This window comes from Monodon monoceros, unplaced genomic scaffold, assembly GCF_005190385.1.
Source record: "Monodon monoceros isolate NGI ecotype Baffin Bay Population unplaced genomic scaffold, NGI_Narwhal_1 Super_Scaffold_16, whole genome shotgun sequence".
Classification (NCBI taxonomy): domain Eukaryota; kingdom Metazoa; phylum Chordata; class Mammalia; order Artiodactyla; family Monodontidae; genus Monodon; species Monodon monoceros.
In genome coordinates this window covers 59,318,262-59,338,260 of record NW_021703772.1, presented here as the reverse complement: position 1 = coordinate 59,338,260, position 19,999 = coordinate 59,318,262, and the positions used below count along the sequence as shown (strand labels likewise).

The 19,999-nt window shown below is 41.8% G+C and overlaps 1 protein-coding gene and 1 non-coding gene across 2 annotated transcripts in view; both read left to right on the top strand.

Annotated features, from left to right (window-relative positions):
- The window catches only part of MAP3K20 (mitogen-activated protein kinase kinase kinase 20), a 173,843-nt gene extending 163,610 nt beyond the window's left edge, over positions 1 to 10,233 (top strand). The window contains exons 19-20 of the mRNA XM_029225330.1: positions 742 to 892; positions 8,247 to 10,233. Of these exons, the coding sequence (XP_029081163.1) occupies positions 742 to 892; positions 8,247 to 8,947 (852 nt within the window). The 3' untranslated portion in view covers positions 8,948 to 10,233. The remainder of the gene's footprint in view (positions 1 to 741; positions 893 to 8,246) is intronic.
- Positions 10,234 to 15,115: 4,882 nt separating this feature from the next.
- Positions 15,116 to 15,187, top strand: TRNAD-GUC. Its single transcript has one exon. It is a non-coding gene; the product is annotated as a tRNA-Asp (tRNA).
- Positions 15,188 to 19,999: the final 4,812 nt, after the last annotated feature.

Genomic DNA, 19,999 nt, shown 5'->3' with positions numbered 1-19,999 from the left:
TCCTCCTTCTCAGGCTCCATGATGATACGCTACTTGTGTCTGTAACAGTCACTTCAGGATTTTTTAAAAAATGTATTTTCATAACCGTATCAAATCCTGAGGCTCTTCAATCTAGTCTGATTTGTGACACCTGGTGATGAAGGGGAGCACAGGACAAAGAAAGTGGTGTGTCTTGATCCGGTGTCCTCTCCTTTTTCTAATCCTTATTCTTAATTCTCTATCCTGCCTCACTTTTGCATTTGTTACCCTGTACCCTCCCATGGGGGTAATTAGTCCCACCGACCTACCTACACTCACCCAGTTACCCAGGATGATCACAGGCAGTCCTGGGCAAAATAGTGGTCAGATTTTTATTTATTCAACAAAATATCTGAGTTCAACTACTATAAACAAAAGACATTGTTATGTTTATCATTACTTATTAAACGAAGAGGTAAGTTGAGACTTGCCAACTAACAAATTCTTTTTTTTTTTTTTTTGACAAATTCTTAGAGAAGACAACCACCTTTTTAACTACTATAGTCCACTAAGGAATAAAGTAGTTAAAATTTTTCTTTTAATCAGATTTACCATATTCAGGCAAACCGTGCAAATCTATTACCTAATGCATTATGATAGTGTTCTAAGGAGTTACACTGAAGGGATATGATAACCTGGTTTTCCTTCCTTCCTATTTTATAAACGTGAGTATATTTGGTTGTGGGTTTCTCTCCCTATTTTTTTTTTTTTTTTTTTGTACAGAGCGATGTTAGAGCTCCAAAAAGCACTAAGCACATCCATTCAATTCAGTGGAGTAGAACGAAACCTCAGGATGAAGTGAAAGCTGTCCAGCTTGCCATCCAGACGTTATTCCCCAACTCAGAGGGCAACCGTGGAAGCAGGTCTGACTCAAGTAAGTCAGCTGTGCACTAGACATGTTCCAAAGCGGAAATGTCAAATCCTCAGACCAGGGATAAGCGCCAGTCTGTGAATTGACATAGATTTCTAATATAATACTTCCTTCTTCTTTTTTTAGAATATTGGGTTTTATACACAAATTATATGGAAAGTAGTATTTATGGGCTTGGAAATAGGGACATATTATAATAAAGTATAATATTTGGATAACTACCATAAAAGATGAAAATTAGTGATTATTTTATATTGGTAAATAAAACTATGTATGTATATTTATACACATATATATTTAGTTTCCAAAATTGTAGATAAAGATAAGAATCATCTTCCATGTCCAACAAACCTTCCTGTAGAATCACTGCTATCACTGGGGCGACCTCTTGAGTCCGGAGCACCATGGATCCATCAAAGCATAAGAATGATAGGGGTGGGACTTTCCTGGCAGTCCAATGGTTAAGGCTTCGAGCTTCCACTACAGGGGATGTAGGTTTGATCCCTGGTCAGGGAATTAAGATCCCACGTGCTGTGCAGTGCGGCCAAAAAATGACAAAAAAAAAAAAAAAGAATGATAGGGGAAGGGAGTGAGGGGGAAAATAAAAGCAAGGAAGGAAGGAAAGAAGGGAGGATAAAGAAAGAGAAAACATGAAATACATATGCTGGGTAGTGGGGACAGTAATTACAGACACTATAAAGAAACCATTTAGAAATAACAGAGGAAGGCAGGCTGACTTGCTGTTGAACTGGTCATTATTTGCTAGCTTCAGGGAAGAAGTTCTGACCTTCACCTTTGCAGGTCCAGAAACTCTAATACAACCCACAGTCAGACTAACAAACATGCAGGAGATGGATACATAAAACCCCATGCAAATCACTTTTCACCGTGAGAAACATACCTCCCCAACGAACCAGAAACACATGTTTTCTTATCAGTGCCTCTTCTTCCCAATAAGAAAATATACCTGAGAAGCCATAACAGAAGGTTCTTTGGTGGCATGGAAACAAAGTACCCTGATGGCTAGTGTCCCTGAGTTATGAGAGCCTAGCTTCTGTGTCCTCTACTATAAGGACTCGCTTGCCAAGGAGACCAGGTGTGTCTTTTGTTGTTGTTTTTAAATTAATTTATTTTATTTATTTTTGGCTGCATTGGGTCTTCGTTGCTACGCCCCGGCTTTCTCTAGTTGCGGTGAGCGGGGGCTACTCTTCATTTTGGTGTGTGGGCTTCTCATTGCGGTGGCTTCTTTTGTTGCGGAGCACAGGCTCTAGGCGCGCGGGCTCAGTAGTTGTGGCTCATGGGCTCTAGAGTGCAGCCTCAGTAGTTGTGGCGCACGGCCTTAGTTGCTCCGCAGCATGTGGGATCTTCCTGGACCAGGGCTCAAACCCGTGTCCCCTGCACTGGCAGGCAGATTCTTAACCACTGCACCACCAGGGAAGTCCCAGACTAGGTGTTTTTAAATGCCCATCAGCCACGGGGCCCAGGATCCTGGGCAGTACTCTAAACCCAACAACACAGGTTTTAACTATAATAAAATTTACTGTCTTCCATAACAAGAAGTCCAGAGGTAGGCCGGGCTCCAGGTGCAGTAAGATAAGCTGCTCAACCATGTTAAGGATGAGAAATGAACCTTTCCTTCATTCCACTCTGCCATCCTCAATATGTTGCCTTTGCCCTCAGCCTAGCTCCTCTCGTGTTCACAGTCATCACATAAAGATATGATAAGGCTGAATGGATACAAATACAAGACCCATATATATGCTGTCTAAAAGAAACCCACTTCAGACCTAGAGACACATACAGACTGAAAGTGAGAAGATGGAAAAAGATATTCCATGCAAATGGAAACCAAAAGAAAGCTGGAGTAGCAATTCTCGTATCAGACAAAATAGACTTTAAAATAAAGACTATTAGAAGAGACAAAGAAGGACACTACATAATGATCAAGGGATCGATCCAAGAAGAAGATATAACAATTGTAAATGTTTATGCACCCAACATAGGAGCACCTCAATACATAAGACAAATACTAACAGCCATAAAAGGGGAAATCGACAGTAACACGTTCATAGTAGGGGACTTTAACACCCCACTTTCACCAATGGACAGATCATCTGAAATGAAAATAAATAAGGAAACACAACCTTTAAATGATACATTAAACAAGATGGACTTTTAATTGATATTTATAGGCCATTCCATCCAAAAACAACAGAATACACATTTTTCTCAAGTGCTCATGGAACATTCTCCAGGATAGATCATATATTGGGTCACAAATCAAGCCTTGGTAAATTTAAGAAAATTGAAATTGTATCATGTATCTTTTCTAACCACAATGCTATGAGACTAGATATCAATTACAGGAAAAGATCTGTAAAAAATACAAACACATGGAGGCTAAACAATACACTACCTAATAACGAAGTGATCACTGAAGAAATCAAAGGGGAAATAAAAAAATACCTAGAAACAAATGACAATGGAAACAGGACGACCCAAAACCTATGGGATGCAGCAAAAGCAGTTCTAAAAGGGCAGTTTATAGCAATACAATCTTACCTTAAGAAACAGTAAACATCTTGAATAAACACCTTAACCTTGCACCTAAAGCACTTAGAGAAAGAAGAACAAAAAAAACTCCAAAGTTAGCAGAAGGAAAGAAATCATAAAGATGAGATCAGAAATAAATGAAAAAGAAATGAAGAAAACGATAGCAAAGATCAATAAAACTAAAAGCTGGTTCTTTGAGAAGATAAACAAAATTGATAAACCATTAGCCAGACTCATCAAGAAAAAAAGGGAGAAGACTCAACTCAATAGAATTAGAAATGAAAAAGAAGAAGTAACAACTGACACTGCAGAAATACAAAAGATCATGAGAGATTACTACAAGCAACTCTATGCCAATAAAATGGACAACAGGAAGAAACGGACAAATTCTTAGAAAAGCACAACCTGGAAGACTGAATCAGGAAGAAATAGAAAATATGAACAGAACAATCACAAGCACTGAAATTGAAACTGTGATTAAAATTCTTCCAACAGGGCTTCCCTGGTGGCGCAGCGGTCGAGAGTCCGCCTGCCGATGGAGGGGACGCGGGTTCGCACCCCGGTCCAGGAAGATGCCACAGAGCGGCTGGGCCCGTGAGTCATGGCCACTGAGCCTGCGCGTCCAGAGCCTGTGCTCCACAACAGGAGAGGCCACAACAGTGAGAGGCCCGCGTACCGAAAAAAAAAAAAAAAAAATCTTCCAACAAACAAAAGCCCAGGACCAGATGGTTTCACAGGCGAATTCTATCAAACATTTAGAGAAGAGCTAACACCTATCCTTCTTCCAAAATATAGCAGAGGGAGGAACACTCCCCAACTCGTTCTACGAGGCCACCATCACCCTGATACCAAAACCAGACAAGGATGTCACAAGGAAAGAAAACTACAGGCCAATATCTCTAATGAACATAGATGCAAAAATCCTCAACAAAATACTAGCAAACAGAATCCAACAGCACATTAAAAGGATCATACACCATGATCAAGTGGGGTTTATTCCAGGAATGCAAGGATTCTTCAATATACGCAAATCAATCAACGTGATACACCATATTAACAAACTGAAGGAGAAAAACCATATGATCATCTCAATAGATGCAGAGAAAGCTTTTGACAAAATTCAACACCCATTTATGATAAAAACCCTGCAGAAAGTAGACATAGAGGGAACTTTCCTCAACATAATAAAGGCCATATATGACAAACCCACAGCCAACATCGTCCTCAATGGTGAAAAACTGAAAGCATTTCCACTAAGATCAGGAACAAGACAAGGTTGCCCACTCTCACCACTCTTATTCAACATAGTTTTGGAAGTTTTAGCCACAGCAATCAGAGAAGAAAAGGAAACAAAAGGAATCCAAATCGGAAAAGAAGAAGTAAAGCTGTCACTGTTTGCAGATGACATGATACTATACATAGAGAATCCTAAAGACGCTACCAGAAAACTACTAGAGCTAATCAATGAATTTGGTAAAGTAGCAGGATACAAAATTAATGCACAGAAATCTCTGGCATTCCTATACACTAATGATGAAAAATCTGAAAGTGAAATCAAGAAAACAATCCCATTTACCATTGCAACAAAAAGAATGAAATATCTAGGAATAAACCTACCTAAGGAGGCAAAAGACCTGTATGCAGAAAATTATAAGACACTGATGAAAGAAATTAAAGATGGTACAAATAGATGGAGAGATATACCATGTTCTTGGATTGGAAGAATCAACATTGTGAAAATGACTCTACTACCCAAAGCAATCTACAGATTCAATGCAATCCCTATCAAACTACCACTGGCATTTTTCACAGAACTAGAACAAAAAATTTCACAATTTGTATGCAAACACAAAAGACCCCGAATAGCCAAAGCAATCTTGAGAACGAAAAACGGAGCTGGAGGAATCAGGCTCCCTGACTTCAGACTATACTACAAAGCTACAGTAATCAAGACAGTATGGTACTGGCACAAAAACAGAAATATAGATCAATGCAACAGGATAGAAAGCCCAGAGATAAAACCATGCACATATGGTCACCTTATCTTTGATAAAGGAGGCAGGAATGTACAGTGGAGAAAGGACAGCCTCTTCAGTAAGTGGTGCTGGGAAAACTGGATAGGTACATGTAAAAGTATGAGATTAGATCACTCCCTAACACCATACACAAAAATAAGCTCAAAATGGATTAAAGACCTAAATGTAAGGCCAGAAACTATCAAACTCTTAGAGGAAAACATAGGCAGAACACTCTATGACATAAATCACAGCAAGGTCCTTTTTGACCCACCTCTTAGAGAAATGGAAATAAAAACAAAAATAAACAAATGGGACCTAATGAAACTTCAAAGCTTTTGCACAGTAAAGGAAACCATAAACAAGACCAAAAGACAACCCTCAGAATGGGAGAAAATATTTGCCAATGAAGCAACTGACAAAGGATTAATCTCCGAAATTTACAAGCAGCTCATGCAGCTCAATAACAAAACAACAAAAAACCCAATCCAAAAATGGGCAGAAGACCTAAATAGACATTTCTCCAAAGAAGATATACAGACGGACAACAAACACATGAAAGAATGCTCAACATCATTAATCATTAGAGAAATGCAAATCAAAACTACAATGAGATATCATCTCACACCAGTCAGCATGGCCATCATCAAAAAATCTAGAAACAATAAATGCTGGAGAGGGTGTGGAGAAAAGGGAACCCCCTTGCACTGCTGGTGGGAATGTGAATTGGTACAGCCACTATGGAGAACAGTATGGAGGTTCCTTAAAAAACTACAAATAGAACTACCGTATGACCCAGCAATCCCACTACTGGGCACATACCCTGAGAAAACCATAATTCAGAAGGAGTCATGTACCACAATGTTCGTTGCAGCTCTATTTACAATAGCCAGGAGATGGAAACAACCTAAGTGTCCATCATCGGATGAATGGATAAAGAAGATGTGGCACATATATACAATGGAATATTACTCAGCCATAAAAAGAAACGAAATTGAGCTATTTGTAATGAGGTGGATGGACCTAGAGTCTGTCATACAGAGTGAAGTAAATCAGAAAGACAAATACCATATGCTAATACATATATATGGAATTTAAGAAAAAAAAATGTCATGAAGAACCTAGGGGTAAGACAGGAATAAAGACACAGACTTACTAGAGAATGGACTTGAGGTTATGGGGAGGGGGAAGTGTAAACTGTGACAAAGCGAGAGAGTGGCATGGACATATACACACTACCAAACGTAAAATAGATAGCTAGTGGGAAGCAGCCACATAGCACAGGGAGATCAGCTCGGTGCTTTGTGACCAGCTAGAGGTGTGGGATAGGGAGGGTGGGAGGGAGGGAAATGCAAGAGGGAAGAGATATATGTGTATATGTATAACTGATTCACTTTGTTATAAAGCAGAAACTAGCACACCATTGTAAAGCAATTATACTCCAATAAAGATGTAAAAAAAAAAAAATATATGATAAGGCCCACAGGAAATGAGAGGTCAATCCCTTCACTGTTCTCATGTTTTGGAGTAAGAAAGACTTGCTTAGAAACCCCCTGCAGACTACCTTTCAGGTTGCTATGGCCAGAGCTGAGCACCTTGTGCATTCCCGACCATGGCATCGCTATGTTTGGCTTGGACTAATCAAAGTCTGCCTTAGAGCCAGATGTGGTCAGCTTCCCCCATGCACATGGCTCCATGGAGGGGGTTGGACACTGAACAAAATCAGGGTTCTGTTGGAAGCTAGGATTTCAGAGAAGTCCAAATGAAGGGAAGAAGGCGTGTGGTGGTTGAATGAAGCCTGTGAGGAGTGTCTGAACACAGGAGGTCGCCTGTATCTGGATGCGTCCCTCACCTGAGAGGCGTGAGTCACCTGTGCAGCGCAGTGAGGGAGGCTGCTTGCTGGCAGAGGGAGGTGAGCATGCTCTGTTCCTCTCCAGAAGCTCCATCGGCACAAGCACGGCCAGAGTAGCTCAGTGAGGACACCAGGGAACTCAAGAATGAGGGCAACTCAGGCCCTTGGGAAGACAGAGATCTTAAGTGTGAGGAAGTTGCTTATTCACTGAAATATAGCTTACTAAATGGCTCTTGTTAATTAACCATTTTCTTTTACCATAACTTCTTCCTGTTTGCCATGAAGCTTCATTTTTCATGCAGAAAACATTTCTTATCCCTGAACCTCAGGAATCTCTCCTCTGGAGATATGAACAGTCTTTCTCCCAAACAATGTTTAGCTGTTTCAACTATTAGAACCCAATTTATTTTATCTGCATTTAGGGTTCTTGAGGATTTAAAAGTGCTGGTTGGCAAAAAGCCTTTTGTTTACTAAACATACCTCTGCCATCCAAAGACACTGAAACAGCAATTTCTAGAAATGACAACATGGCTAAGTGGGAACAAGATGGGATTTAGATGCAGAAGGACCTGAGATTATTAACTGAGTGACCATGGGTCCAGTGACTTCACCTCTCAAGCTTTGGTCTCCTCAATTCTAGAATGATATTATTAGTGTTGACCTGAGAAGATTTTTGAAGGGTTAAATGAGATACTATACAAAAAGCCTTTGGAACAGTGCCAAGCATGTAGCATAAATTCAGTAAGTACAAATGTCCTTATTTTTTTTAAGTATTTATAATAATAAAGGAAATGTCCTTATAACTAGCCTAGAATGCCTATGAACGGTAAAACTTTGAGCTTCCCAACTAGGCTTAAAGTATCCTGAGACAGCCTTGTGAATTAGGCATGCAGATTTACTGTAGCTTCAAAGATGTTCATTTCCATTTCTTGCACAGGTGCTGATTGCCAGTGGCTGGGTACTCTGAGGACGCGGCAGATTGCATCCAACGCCTCCTCACAGCGCTCCCAGAGCAACCGCATCCTGGGGTCACAATTCTTCCCCTATCTCAATGACCAGGACTCCTATGCGGCTGCTGTGAGACGGACCCAGGTGCCCATTAAGTACCAACAGATAACACCTATAAGCCAGTCCAGAAGCTCCTCTCCTACTCAGTATGGACTGACCAAAGACTTCTTTTCTCTGCATCTCAGCTCCAGGGATAGTGACTTTTCCAGTCTTAATACTGACAGCTCTTTAGAGAGGGGTCGATACTCAGATAGAAGCAGGAACAAACACAACCATGCTAGCCTATCGCTCAATTCTTCTCTCAGAGGAAGATTCAGTGGAAAAAGTCAGCATTCCACTCCTTCAAGAGAAAGATACTCTGGCAAATTCTGCAGGGTTTCTCAGTCAGCACTCAACACTCATCAGTCACCCGCCTTTAAGAGAAGCCCAAATGCCTCCCATCAACCCAGGACCATCCCAGGGATGCCTTTGCGCGCAGACACCGACTCACGAGCCAATGAAGAGGAAAGCAAAGTCAGCGAAGGGGGATGGACAAGGGTGGAATACCGGAGAAAACCCCACAGGCCCTCTCCTGCCAAGACCAACAGAGAAAGACCCAGAGGAAACTTCCGTGGAAGGAGAAACTTTTGATGAATTGAACTGGTTGAGCTTTTCCTAGCACGTTTTTTTTTTAATGTAATGGATTTTGCTAATGTGCTGCCTTCCAAAAGAATTAACAAAAAGACAACCTTTCCATTTTTTGGATTTGGGAAATACCTTCTAAGTGAGACTATAGCCAAAACAGGGCCAGATTATGGGTGTTGGTTGTCCAGTGCAAGTAACTAGACTTAAATATAACCAAACATATTTTATTTCCCTGAATTAACATCTTTAGAGGAGGGAATATACCATTTTATTACCCTAGCCATTGCTGTTCTAGTTAGCAGGGCCTAGACTAGGGTGAGGTTAAATGGAAGAACTTATCTTAAATGGGGCACTCATCTTGGGTGCAAAATTTAAGGGAGGAATCAAAAAGCTCAGTAATCAAGATAAATAATATTCTAGTGTAATATTTAAATAAATGAAAATTAATGCGAAATAACTGTGATAAAGAATCGAAATTCTACATAAAGACAGAGTAAGCATTACTGATTTTTCCTTTTGTCTAAGGCTCCCATATGGCTTGGCAAGGCACTGTTACTGATCCTGTATTTAGAATTTTGATATTTTTTCATCATGTAATTTTTGCATTAATTTTCTCTTTTAAAAATATTGCATTAAAATATCATTTATCTCGATTACTGAGGTGTTTTTTTTTTTAATGCCCCCTTAAATTTTGTGCCCAAGGCAAGTGCCTCACTTGCCTTACCCAATCCCCACACTGCTGGTTAGTATTTATTTTAGTAAGATATTTGGGTTTTTATCACGGTCAGAGCCGACTTGATTTGACTTGTCATTTTTAGGCAATAAAAAAGGTTATTGAACTTAATGTTGATTATGATGCCATATATCATACCTAAGACTCACCAGAAACCAAAGATCTCAATTGCCTAGGAGATTTGTGGTTCTTTCTTTCCCAAAGTTCCCAGGGACTGCCCTTGAATATCATTTTCTATATTTTGCCAAAGGAGGAGCAAAGAGGGGAAAACAACGGTCCATGAAGTCCTCTTGGGTCGTCAGCACTCTAAAATCTAAAAGGAAACAGACACAGAACGGGATGATAACATCACAAGCTAAAAGCCAGAGAAATTTAAAATTACCAACAGCCTGTTAGAGCAAGACAGTAAATACCATCCTTATAGCAAGAAAGCTGTAAGCAGCTGGGGGTAAAGAGGCGAATGGTACGGGTGGGCGGAAACTTCCTGCAGTTTAGGACAGGAATTGTGGGATCCAGCTTGGGAAATTCATATTTTTACAAATCAAAGGGTCAGGTGGCAACGAACATATTATATGTCAAATGAATAAGTGTTACTTTCAGTACCTTCTGAGATTCTGTTCAACATTCACTAACGCTGAATATAAAGTGTCCTTTGGCCTGGGTAGGATTCTCAATGCTCTGTAGAAATCCACATGACACACTGGCAATTCTGGGGATGGCAGGGGGCTTGGAGGGAGGTCTCTTTTAATAGAAACCGGTCTTCAAGTACATGCGTATATTCCCAGAGTAGCTGCCCTGTTCTAATACAGTGCTTGGGGCCTGGGGGTGGAAACTGCATTTGGGCAGCATTAAAATCTAGGTTATAGGAAATGACCTTTACTTGCGAGGGAAGCTGTGACCTAAACATCAATCCAACAACTCAGTTGTCTAACGCTTATTGTTTGCCACCTGCATTTACAAGCAAAAGCGATGGGAAATGGTGACATCAGACACCGAGGTCCTCTTTTCCACCATGGATAACCAACTTCTCTAAGGTTTTAAGCTCCACTGTGATCCTTTCTCACGAAGCTTGTATCAACCACAGTCTGTTTTCAATTATTTTTTTCCCTTTGTCCTTTGTTCATGTTTAATTTTTTTAAAAGTGAGCTAATACAAAGTATGCTATCTTCATAGCATGCTGCTTCCAAATAAACAATAAAATATTTTCTTTGATTAGAATTTCTGGATAGGGCTTCCCTGGTGGCGCAGTGGTTAAGAATCTGCCTGCCTATGCAGGGGACATGGGTTTGAGCCCTGGTCCAGGAAGATCCCACATGCTGCAGAGCAACTAAGCCCGTGCGCCACAACTACTGAGCCTGCGCTCTAGAGCCCACAAGCCACAACTACTGAAGCCCGTGCGCCTAAAGCCTGTGCTCCGCAACAAGAGAAACCACCACAATGAGAAGCCTGTGCACCGCAACGAAGGGTAGTCCCTGCTCACTGCAACTAGAGAAAGCCTGCGCGCAGCAACAAAGACCCAACACAGCCAAAAATAAATAAACAAATAAGTAAATTTGTTTAAAAAAAAAAAGAATTTCTGGATAAGTAGCTGAATGTATTCTTAACTGGGTCACTCTGATGGGAGCACAAAATGTGGCTCTAATTATTAAACAAAATGCGCATTCTGGGGAATTATTTAAGACTCTGGTTTAAAAGGTATTATGCCAGTGATTGCTTGTTTCATGCTGTTTCCGCTCTTCTTGCTTTCTTGGGCTATTTGTTAGAGAATCCAGCCTGGTAGTAAAATGACTTAATGACCTCATCCCTAGTTAGTGCAGTAGCTGATCACAAAGAGGTTATTCCAACAGTGCACAAAACTGACCACTACATAAGATCTCATGAAAAAATACTTGTCACCTCAATGCTCCCAGCCAAAACCAAACTAAGAACATCTGGAGTCTGCTTCTTGCTTGTAAAGAAATAATAAGAGTGGATGTTATCTTTTTTTTCTAATGATGCTTATTCACCACAAATTGCTTGCCAGGTTGAAAGATGAATGTAAGTCAAGGACAGAGCAAGGATGAACGGGACTTTTTTTTTTCCATCAAGTTAAATCAGTTGCAAGAGGCTGAGTTTATAACAACCACCACCAACACCACCAAAAAAACACACCAGGGATATTTTAAGAGAAAAAAATTATAGTAGGAATAAATTAAGAAAGTATCTCTTTGCGTTGGGCACCTCTATGTGTGGGTGATGTGGTCGACCCTCGTAGGCTTCTGATCAAGCTGGAACAGCTGAGTCTATACTGGTTGCTACCAAAGAGGCAGTCATCACTCCAGGCATTGCCCAGACAAAGCGGGATTTTTGCTCTTTGCACAGTCACTAGACTAGCAATTCTATAGAACTAACCCGAATAATTGAATAATCCCAAATATGGAAAGGAGAACTAGAGATTATTTATCAAGGATACTTTAGAAATAAACATAACCTGGTAATTATTTTCAACCAATTCCTGAATGTAGTTCATAAAAATAATACAAATTAAACAGCCATTTTTTTTTTTGTTTTTTTGTTTTACTTTTCGGCTGCGCAGCGTGGCCTGTGGGATCTTAATTCCCTGACCAGGGATGGAACCCACGCTCCCTGCATTGGAAGCCCGGAGTCTTAACCACTGGACCACCAGGGAAGTCCCTAAATTGCCATGTTTCAAAGTATTCACAGTAAAATTTAGAATAGTAAAATCTGAAATGGGATAATTGGATGAAGAAACAACCGCTACAAAAGAAGACTCACAGTGACACAAGTGATAACTGGTAATATTTGGTATGAACAACAGAAAAATTGATATACAAAATCTTCATTGTAAAACTTACATTGAAAAGAACTGATCCCATGGGGGAGGATCAATACAATAAAAAAATTAATATAAAAATGGGAAAATTTTATTATGTTGGATAGAATATCAGGGAATTAAATTGGCATAATGACATTCTTTCTTGACAAACATTTCTCAGTAGTTATAGATTTCTGATCACAATATTTTACTCATAAATATAGAGTCAGAATGTCCTAGGGTCAGGCTTCCCTGGTGGCACAGTGGTTGGGAGTCCGCCTGCCGATGCAGGGGACACGGGTTCGTGCCCCGGTCCGGGAAGATCCCACATGCCGCGGAGCGGCTGGGCCCGTAAGCCATGGCCGCTGAGCCTGCGCGTCCGGAGCCTGTGCCCCACAACGGGAGAGGCCACAGCAGTGAGAGGTCCACGTACCGCAAAAAAAAAAAAAAAAAAGTCCTAGGGTCAAAACATCAAGATCAGGATGTCCAATAATTCAAAATGGCAGGGTCAAAACATCCTGCACACAGCTCAGAGCATTCTGACTTAACTGCAGCTATTCCAATTCAGAAATACCAAATATCTTATAAGCCTTCTAAGTATCTTCTCTGTAATTTAGCATTTCACCTCATCAAGTTGCTGTAGACATGGCATGTTTCTGAAACTCTGGCTCTCAGAAACTGCTCAGTTACAACCATGATTTGGTTGTGCCAGCTTGTTCAGAATGCAACATCATTGAGATTTGAAATTAGAGACGCTGTAGTGAGGAGGCTTATAAAATCTCTTGCCATCACTTAGATTTGAGAAGCTGCAGTTAAGCCAGGGTGACCTGGGGAAGTCAGAGCATAAGATCTGGACCCAGCTCTGTCTATTTGCTGTTCCTGGAACTGGTATATGAGATTGCAGAGGTGGAAAAAAATGACAGATCCATGGTCAAAATTGTCAAGGCCTTAGCCTAGCAGGCACCAGTGACCCCTCATTCAATTTTCCTATCCCTTTGACTCACTGGCTGGCCAAATAATGCATGAGCAAATCAAGAGAGTTAAAGAATAAAGTAGACTTGTGACCTCATAGTTCATTCAAAACTAAAATCAAGATTTACTCTCCATAACTGGTGTTCGGTTTACTCAACTCTTCCAAAGAAATTCCTTCCCTACCACCTAGATGAATCTCACTCAGCCCTCACGGTCCAGCTGACGTCCTGTTTCCCCAAAGGCCTCTGTCCACAGTTCCAGCCACTTGACCCATTCTGGACTCCTCTTGGGGGCCTTTTATCACATAGTCCCTTGCACCATTGCTTAACCCTTGTGTTCCCACTCCCCTGAAGGTGCTCTGTGAGGACAGTGCAGTGCTGCCCAAGAACTTGACGGTAGGAAAATACAACTAACCTCCAAGAATTCATCAATGGAAGGCCAAACATCGCAATACCTCCCAGACCTGAAAAACGTGTTTAAAAATCAGACCGGAGGCATGAGGCCATCCAAAGAGAGCATGAGTCTTCTAGAGGCAGTGGGAGGGTTAGGGGGTGGGTTTGGGGACAGTCAGAGGCGGTCAGCCTTAGAAGGCCAGAATAGGGTGATCCACAAAGGAAAAGGTTAGCAATACTATCCACACCAGGCCTTCACACAGGGCACAATCTGCCCAATCGTCTTGGAGACCAGTAAGCAGGACAATGTATTGTCCGCAGAGCCCTTTCCAAACAGCTGTGAGAATCCACTTGGTTAGGGAAATATAAACCTGTTGTGGAGACGGTCATATGATTGGGCTCCTGCTTACCTTTTCCACATCACTGTCTGCCTCTCCCCACAGCAATCAAACTGAAACGCTGCCATGTTCTCTCTTGCCTTCAAAACTTCTACTCTCTCCACCCAGCTTCCCCTGCATGGTCTAGCTAAGTCATCATTTAGCTCTCTGCTAAGACCTCACTACCTCCAGGAAGCCCTCCCTGATCCCCAGGCCCTTCTTCATGTGTTCACATAGGACCTTGTAGTTAATCAGATGTATCTCCCCTTGTTAAAATTGTCCCCGTCTGCTTCTCTGTATTCCTCACTAAACCATCAGCTCTATGAAGGCAGGGACTGCACCTATCTTGATCATCAGTGTATCTCCAATACATAGTTGGTACTCAGTCTGTTTATTGAATGAATGCATTAATTGATTAATATATTAATCAGGCTAACAAGCCATCAAATCATCTAAATTCTTGTACTAATCCCATGCTTATTAAGTGACCTTAACAGGAATCTCCAGTCCACTTTATTTTTTCTAATATTTATTTATATTTTTTATTTGGTTGCAGCGGGTCTTAGTTGCGGCAGGTGAACTCTTAGTTGTGGCAGGCAAACTCTTAGTTGGGGCATGCATGTGGGAACTAGTTCCCCGACCAGGAATGGAAGCTTGCATTCCTTGCACCTTGAAAAACGTGTTTAAAGATCACTGGGAGCACAGAGTCTTAACCACTGTGCCACCAGGGAAGTCCCCTCCAATCCACTTTAGAGTTACATTTCTAGTGTTAAAAAAAATTGCCATTCTGATTTTTACATCAGTCTCTTGTGAGCTTTGCTAATATGAATTGGCCCCTGAGAACAACTCTGAGACACTGATTAAATTTGGGGGCTTATTGGGAGTTCCCTGGTGGTCCAGTGGTTAGGACTCAGTGCTGTCACCGCTGTGGCCCAGGTTCAACCCCTGGTCTGGGAACTAGTATGCTGCAAGCCATGCAGTGTGGCCAAAAAAAAAAAAAAAGAAAAAAATTGGGGGGCTTATCACTGAGAGCAGATTCTGGGTGTGCCAAGGCCTCCAAGGGAAAGGCCAGCCTATTTTTCCCAAGAAGTAGCCCCTTGGGTCATAGTGAACTGCGCTCATTTTCTTTTCTTTTTTGTTATTTATTTATTTATTTATTTATGGCTGTGTTGGGTCTTTGTTGCTGCGTGCAGGCTTTCTCTAGTTGTGGTGAGTGGGGGCTACTCTTCATTGCGGTGCACGGGCTTCCCACTGCAGTGGCTTTTTCTTCTTGGGAGCTTGGGCTCTAGGCGCACGGGCTTCAGTAGTTGTGGCACATGGGCTCAGTAGTTGTGGCACGCAGGCTCAGCAGTTGTGGCACACAGGCTTAGCTGCTCCGTGGCACATGGGATCTTCCCGGATCAGGGCTTGAACCCGTGTCCCCTGCATTGGCAGGCGGATTCTTAACCACTGCGCCACCAGGGAAGCCCAAACTGTGCTCATTTTCCATTTTGAATTTCTGTATCTCGTATAGCACTATAAACACCAAATCTCAAGAAATGCATGTCACAGGAATAAAAAAGAATAGAAATATTACATATATTCAAGAAATTCACACACAGACATTGTCCTTTTAGACATTTATAGAATCTCACTATATGGCTTTCCTTTCCAGAGACCCAAAGTTTGCTGGGGGTTTTTTGTTTTGTTTTTTGTTTTTGCCCGCACTGCAAGACTTGCAGGATCTCAGTTCCCTGGCCAGGGATTGAACCCAGGCCACAGCAATGAAAATGCAGAATCCAACCACTAGACCACTAGGGACCTCCCCACAAAGTTCTTTTTTTTTTTTTTTAAATGAATATCAATTGTTCCTAAAACCAGTGCCCTCTCTAGTCCTGCTGTAACTGCTTCTAAAAGTACATGAAGTTTTACTGAAAGTCTGACCTGGCAGTTTTCCCTTCTCATACCCATGGGCTCCAGGTGCACTCCTGATGCCAGATGATGCCTGTCCTGGCTGAGACAGGGAAGGCTTAGCCTCAGTGCAAGGACAGTTCAAGATTTGTCAGCTGACTGTGGCTGATTATCAAGATGTCCAAACTGGTTCCTTTGCTATGTGTAAGCAATTTAATTTTGTGCCTAATTTTAATCTGCAGTGTCTGCATCTGCTGTGTTAAAGCATTCATTAGCATTTAAAGGGGGAGTTGATGGTATTGATCACTTTTATTAAAACCAAAAGCAGTCATGTAGCAGTAACTGATGAGCACTCTCTTCGACCACTGAAGTCACAGCCAAAGTGTATGTACTCAGAACTCTGGCACAAACAGAAAATGCGATATTAAGGCAGAGACATCAAAGTGGCATCTGTTATAAGCACTCATGATTTCCCACCGTCCCCTGCCACCCCCAGCTTTCCAAATTATGAGCTTCTTGAAGATAGGAAACTTCATTTTTTTCCTGAATTTCTACCACCTGGCACAGTGTCTGGAACAGAATAAATTTTCTGATGAGTGAATAAATTAAGAAATGAAGGTGAGATAGCCAGTGCATGTTATATAAACACTCTACAAGAGCAACTGTATTTTTCTTATAGATGTTCTAACAGCTATGTATTGCTATGTAACAAATCATCCCAAAACTTAGTGGCTTGAAATAAGAAAAAACATTTGTTATCTCACATAGTTTCTGTAGTTCAGGAATTTAGGAATGGCTTAGCTGGCTGGTTGTGGATTGGGTTTCTGATAAAGCATCAGTCAAGATGTTCAGTGGAGCTGCACTCATCTAGAGGCTTGACTGTGGCTGGAGGTTCTGCTTCCAAGATGGTTCTCTCACATGCAGCTGTTTGTTGGCACAGGACCTCAGTTGCTCCTCGTGTGGACCTTTCCACATGCTTAAGTATCCTCATGACATGGTGGCTGGATTCCCCCAGAGAGAAAGATCCAAGAGGGTAAAGTGAAAGCCAGTGTCTTTTCTGATGTAGCCTCAGACGTCACACTGAGGCATGTCCCGTAATATCCTGCTATTTAGACAGTTCACCCTATTCCATACGGGAGGGATGACACAAGGGTGTGAATACAAGGAGGTGAGAATCACAGGGCCATCTTGCAGGTTGGCTACCACAGACACCATTAAAATCTCTGTACTCCCTAATTATAAATTGATATCTCCTCTCCTGAGCTTTGCCTTTTCTGCTTGTTTTATATTTTCTCCCAGCCTAAATGTTGAACCTGAGCAGATTTCAATGGAGTGTTAGAGCAGGAAGGCATCTTGAAGACCATTTCCCAAAGTTCAGTGTCCTCATTTTACAGATGAAGAAACCAAAGCTTGTAAGGGTGAAGCGTCTGCCCAGTCACTCAGCCAGTTACAGGCAAGGCAGCACTCAAGGTCCCCAGCCTAGGCTCTTCCCTACCCTGTTCTCATGGAAGCAGTGCTTTGTGAAATGTTTAATCATGTGTGAAACTGGTGTTTGTGAGGTCCAGCAGCTGTAAGTTAACACTTATTTTATTTTGGTATAGCTGGACCTCTTAAGTCTCCATAGAGATTGGGAGAGTCATTATGGATTAGGTGTGACTAAATGCTTCTAAAACCAAAACATTCAGGCAATTACATTTTCTCTTTCTTCTATCAGGCCTGTGTCAGTTCCCTCTGGATTTTATGGTAGTTTAGAGAAAGCATTTGTTTTATAGAATTTTAATGCTCAGTTCGGTCAGGCAAAAGTTTGCTGGGGTCCTCGTGAGTTAGGCACAGGCCCTGTGTTCTCTCTGATTTCCACTGTCAATTCAGACACAAGTGTCAGAAGTTGGCGGAATTATTTCCCTATGGACTAAATTAGAAATTTGGAAAGAAAGAGATCGAAACATAAAATGGAAAAAGAGAAAGCTTCTATTTTGTGAGACAGGAATAATTCTTTCCCTGCTCCTTTGACAGTTCTTTGGCTCCTACTGTATACCACCCCTTCCTCTGACTGTATGTGTTTCATCCTTGCCTGGGGGACCTGTGGCTCTGAACTTGAAGTTCCCAGGACTTAGCTTACCCAATTACTTGTCTTTGTCTAAAAAAAGTCTAAAAATTACTAGTTCCTCCATTTGATGTAACACACTCAATAATGACCATTCCTTAAATTTAAGCCACTATAGTAAATCACTGTCTTATTCTATCAAAGAATCAAAATGAATTTACTGAAAATGAGCCATCCAGTGCTAGATGGTCAGTTTTCAGAAATCCCCTTCTTCTTACCCACACAGATGAAGTTCCAAGGAGACTCAAAGGATAATAGCACCACCTACTTATTTGACTGAGTTTTCTCTATAAGAAACGGCATCCCATGCTAGCTTGTTCAAACACAAATTTATTGTAATGTAATATAAAACATATCATGGAAGAAATAATTTTGATTAGAGTTAACATTTATTGATGGAGCATGATGTGCCAAGCCCAGTTCTAAGCCCTTCCCGCTTTTAATCTTCTCAACCTATGAGGTCGATTCTATTATTATCTCCATTTTACAATTGAGAAAATTGAGGCATAGAAGTCAGCTATCTGACCAAGGTAATTAAGGAAGTGGCACTGTACCAGGCTAGGACCCCACAAAGGCTGGTACTGGAGGGAAGGTGGCTCCAAGGGCCTGGGGTGGGCTGCTGGCTCCTTGCCCCATGCTCCACCGTCAATGACTCAGCTTCCCCACACTGCTGCTTTCCAAGCCACCAGCGTCGGCTGTTTGCTGCTCCCCCATATTTCAGCCTGCACCAACAGGGGGCTTCCCATCCCTCGTGCTACATTCTGAACTTTCAGCTGCAACTCCCACCTGTAACTGTTAAATTCCTTCCATAGTCCTTGTCTCAAAGTCCCAAAAGAGAGAGAATCGACTTGGCCCAGATCATATTTCTGAGACAGACCAGAGAAGGCCCAGGTTGCTCAGTTGATCTTAGGCTGGGCAGGTACCCTCCCTGGTCCTGTGGCCTGTGAAGAGAGAAGTGTGAGGATGGCAAACAATACAAAGCATGGCCAGGTAGGCTGCAAGGGTAGGCAGCTGCCATCATGTCTCTTAGAACAGGGTATAGGCATACTCTTCCAGCACATTTTTATTCTCTAATGTCTAATCTACACTGTTTGCTAGAAGGGCATATTCAAACACATTGGCTGAATTTAGTAAGTCTTTGTATGTGTAATTTATAAGAACTGTACCAAGAAAATTATATGGATAAACACGTCTGCTTTTTAAAAAAGATTGGGGGCTTCCCTGGTGGTGCAGTGGTTGAGAATCCGCCTGCCAATGCAGGGGATGCGGGTTCAAGCCCTGGTCTGGGAAGATCCCACATGCTGAGAGCAACTAAGCCCATGCACCACAACTACTGAGCCTGTGCTCTAGAGCCCGTGAGCCACAACTACTGAGCCCATGAGCCACAACTACTAAAGCCCCTGCCTAGAGCCCGTGCGCTGCAACAAAAGAAGCCCCTGCAATGAGAAGCCTGCGCACTGCAACGAAGAGCAGCCCCTGCTCACCACAACTAGAGAATGCCCGCGCGCAGCAACGAAGACCCAATGCAGCCAAAAATAAATAAATAAAATAAATAAATTTATTTAAAAAAAAAGATTGGCTTGTGAGTAGGAAACCTACGCCACTCCTATGTTTCTCCTTTACTCTCACATTACTATCACACTCATAACACTTCTGACATCACATGGGTGGGTTTTTTTCCCCCTCACCAAGCAGTCCTGCCACACCAGCAGGGGTGGCCTACAATTCAACTCCATTCTGACACTGTCTACCTGGAGATAGTGTCAGATCCCCAG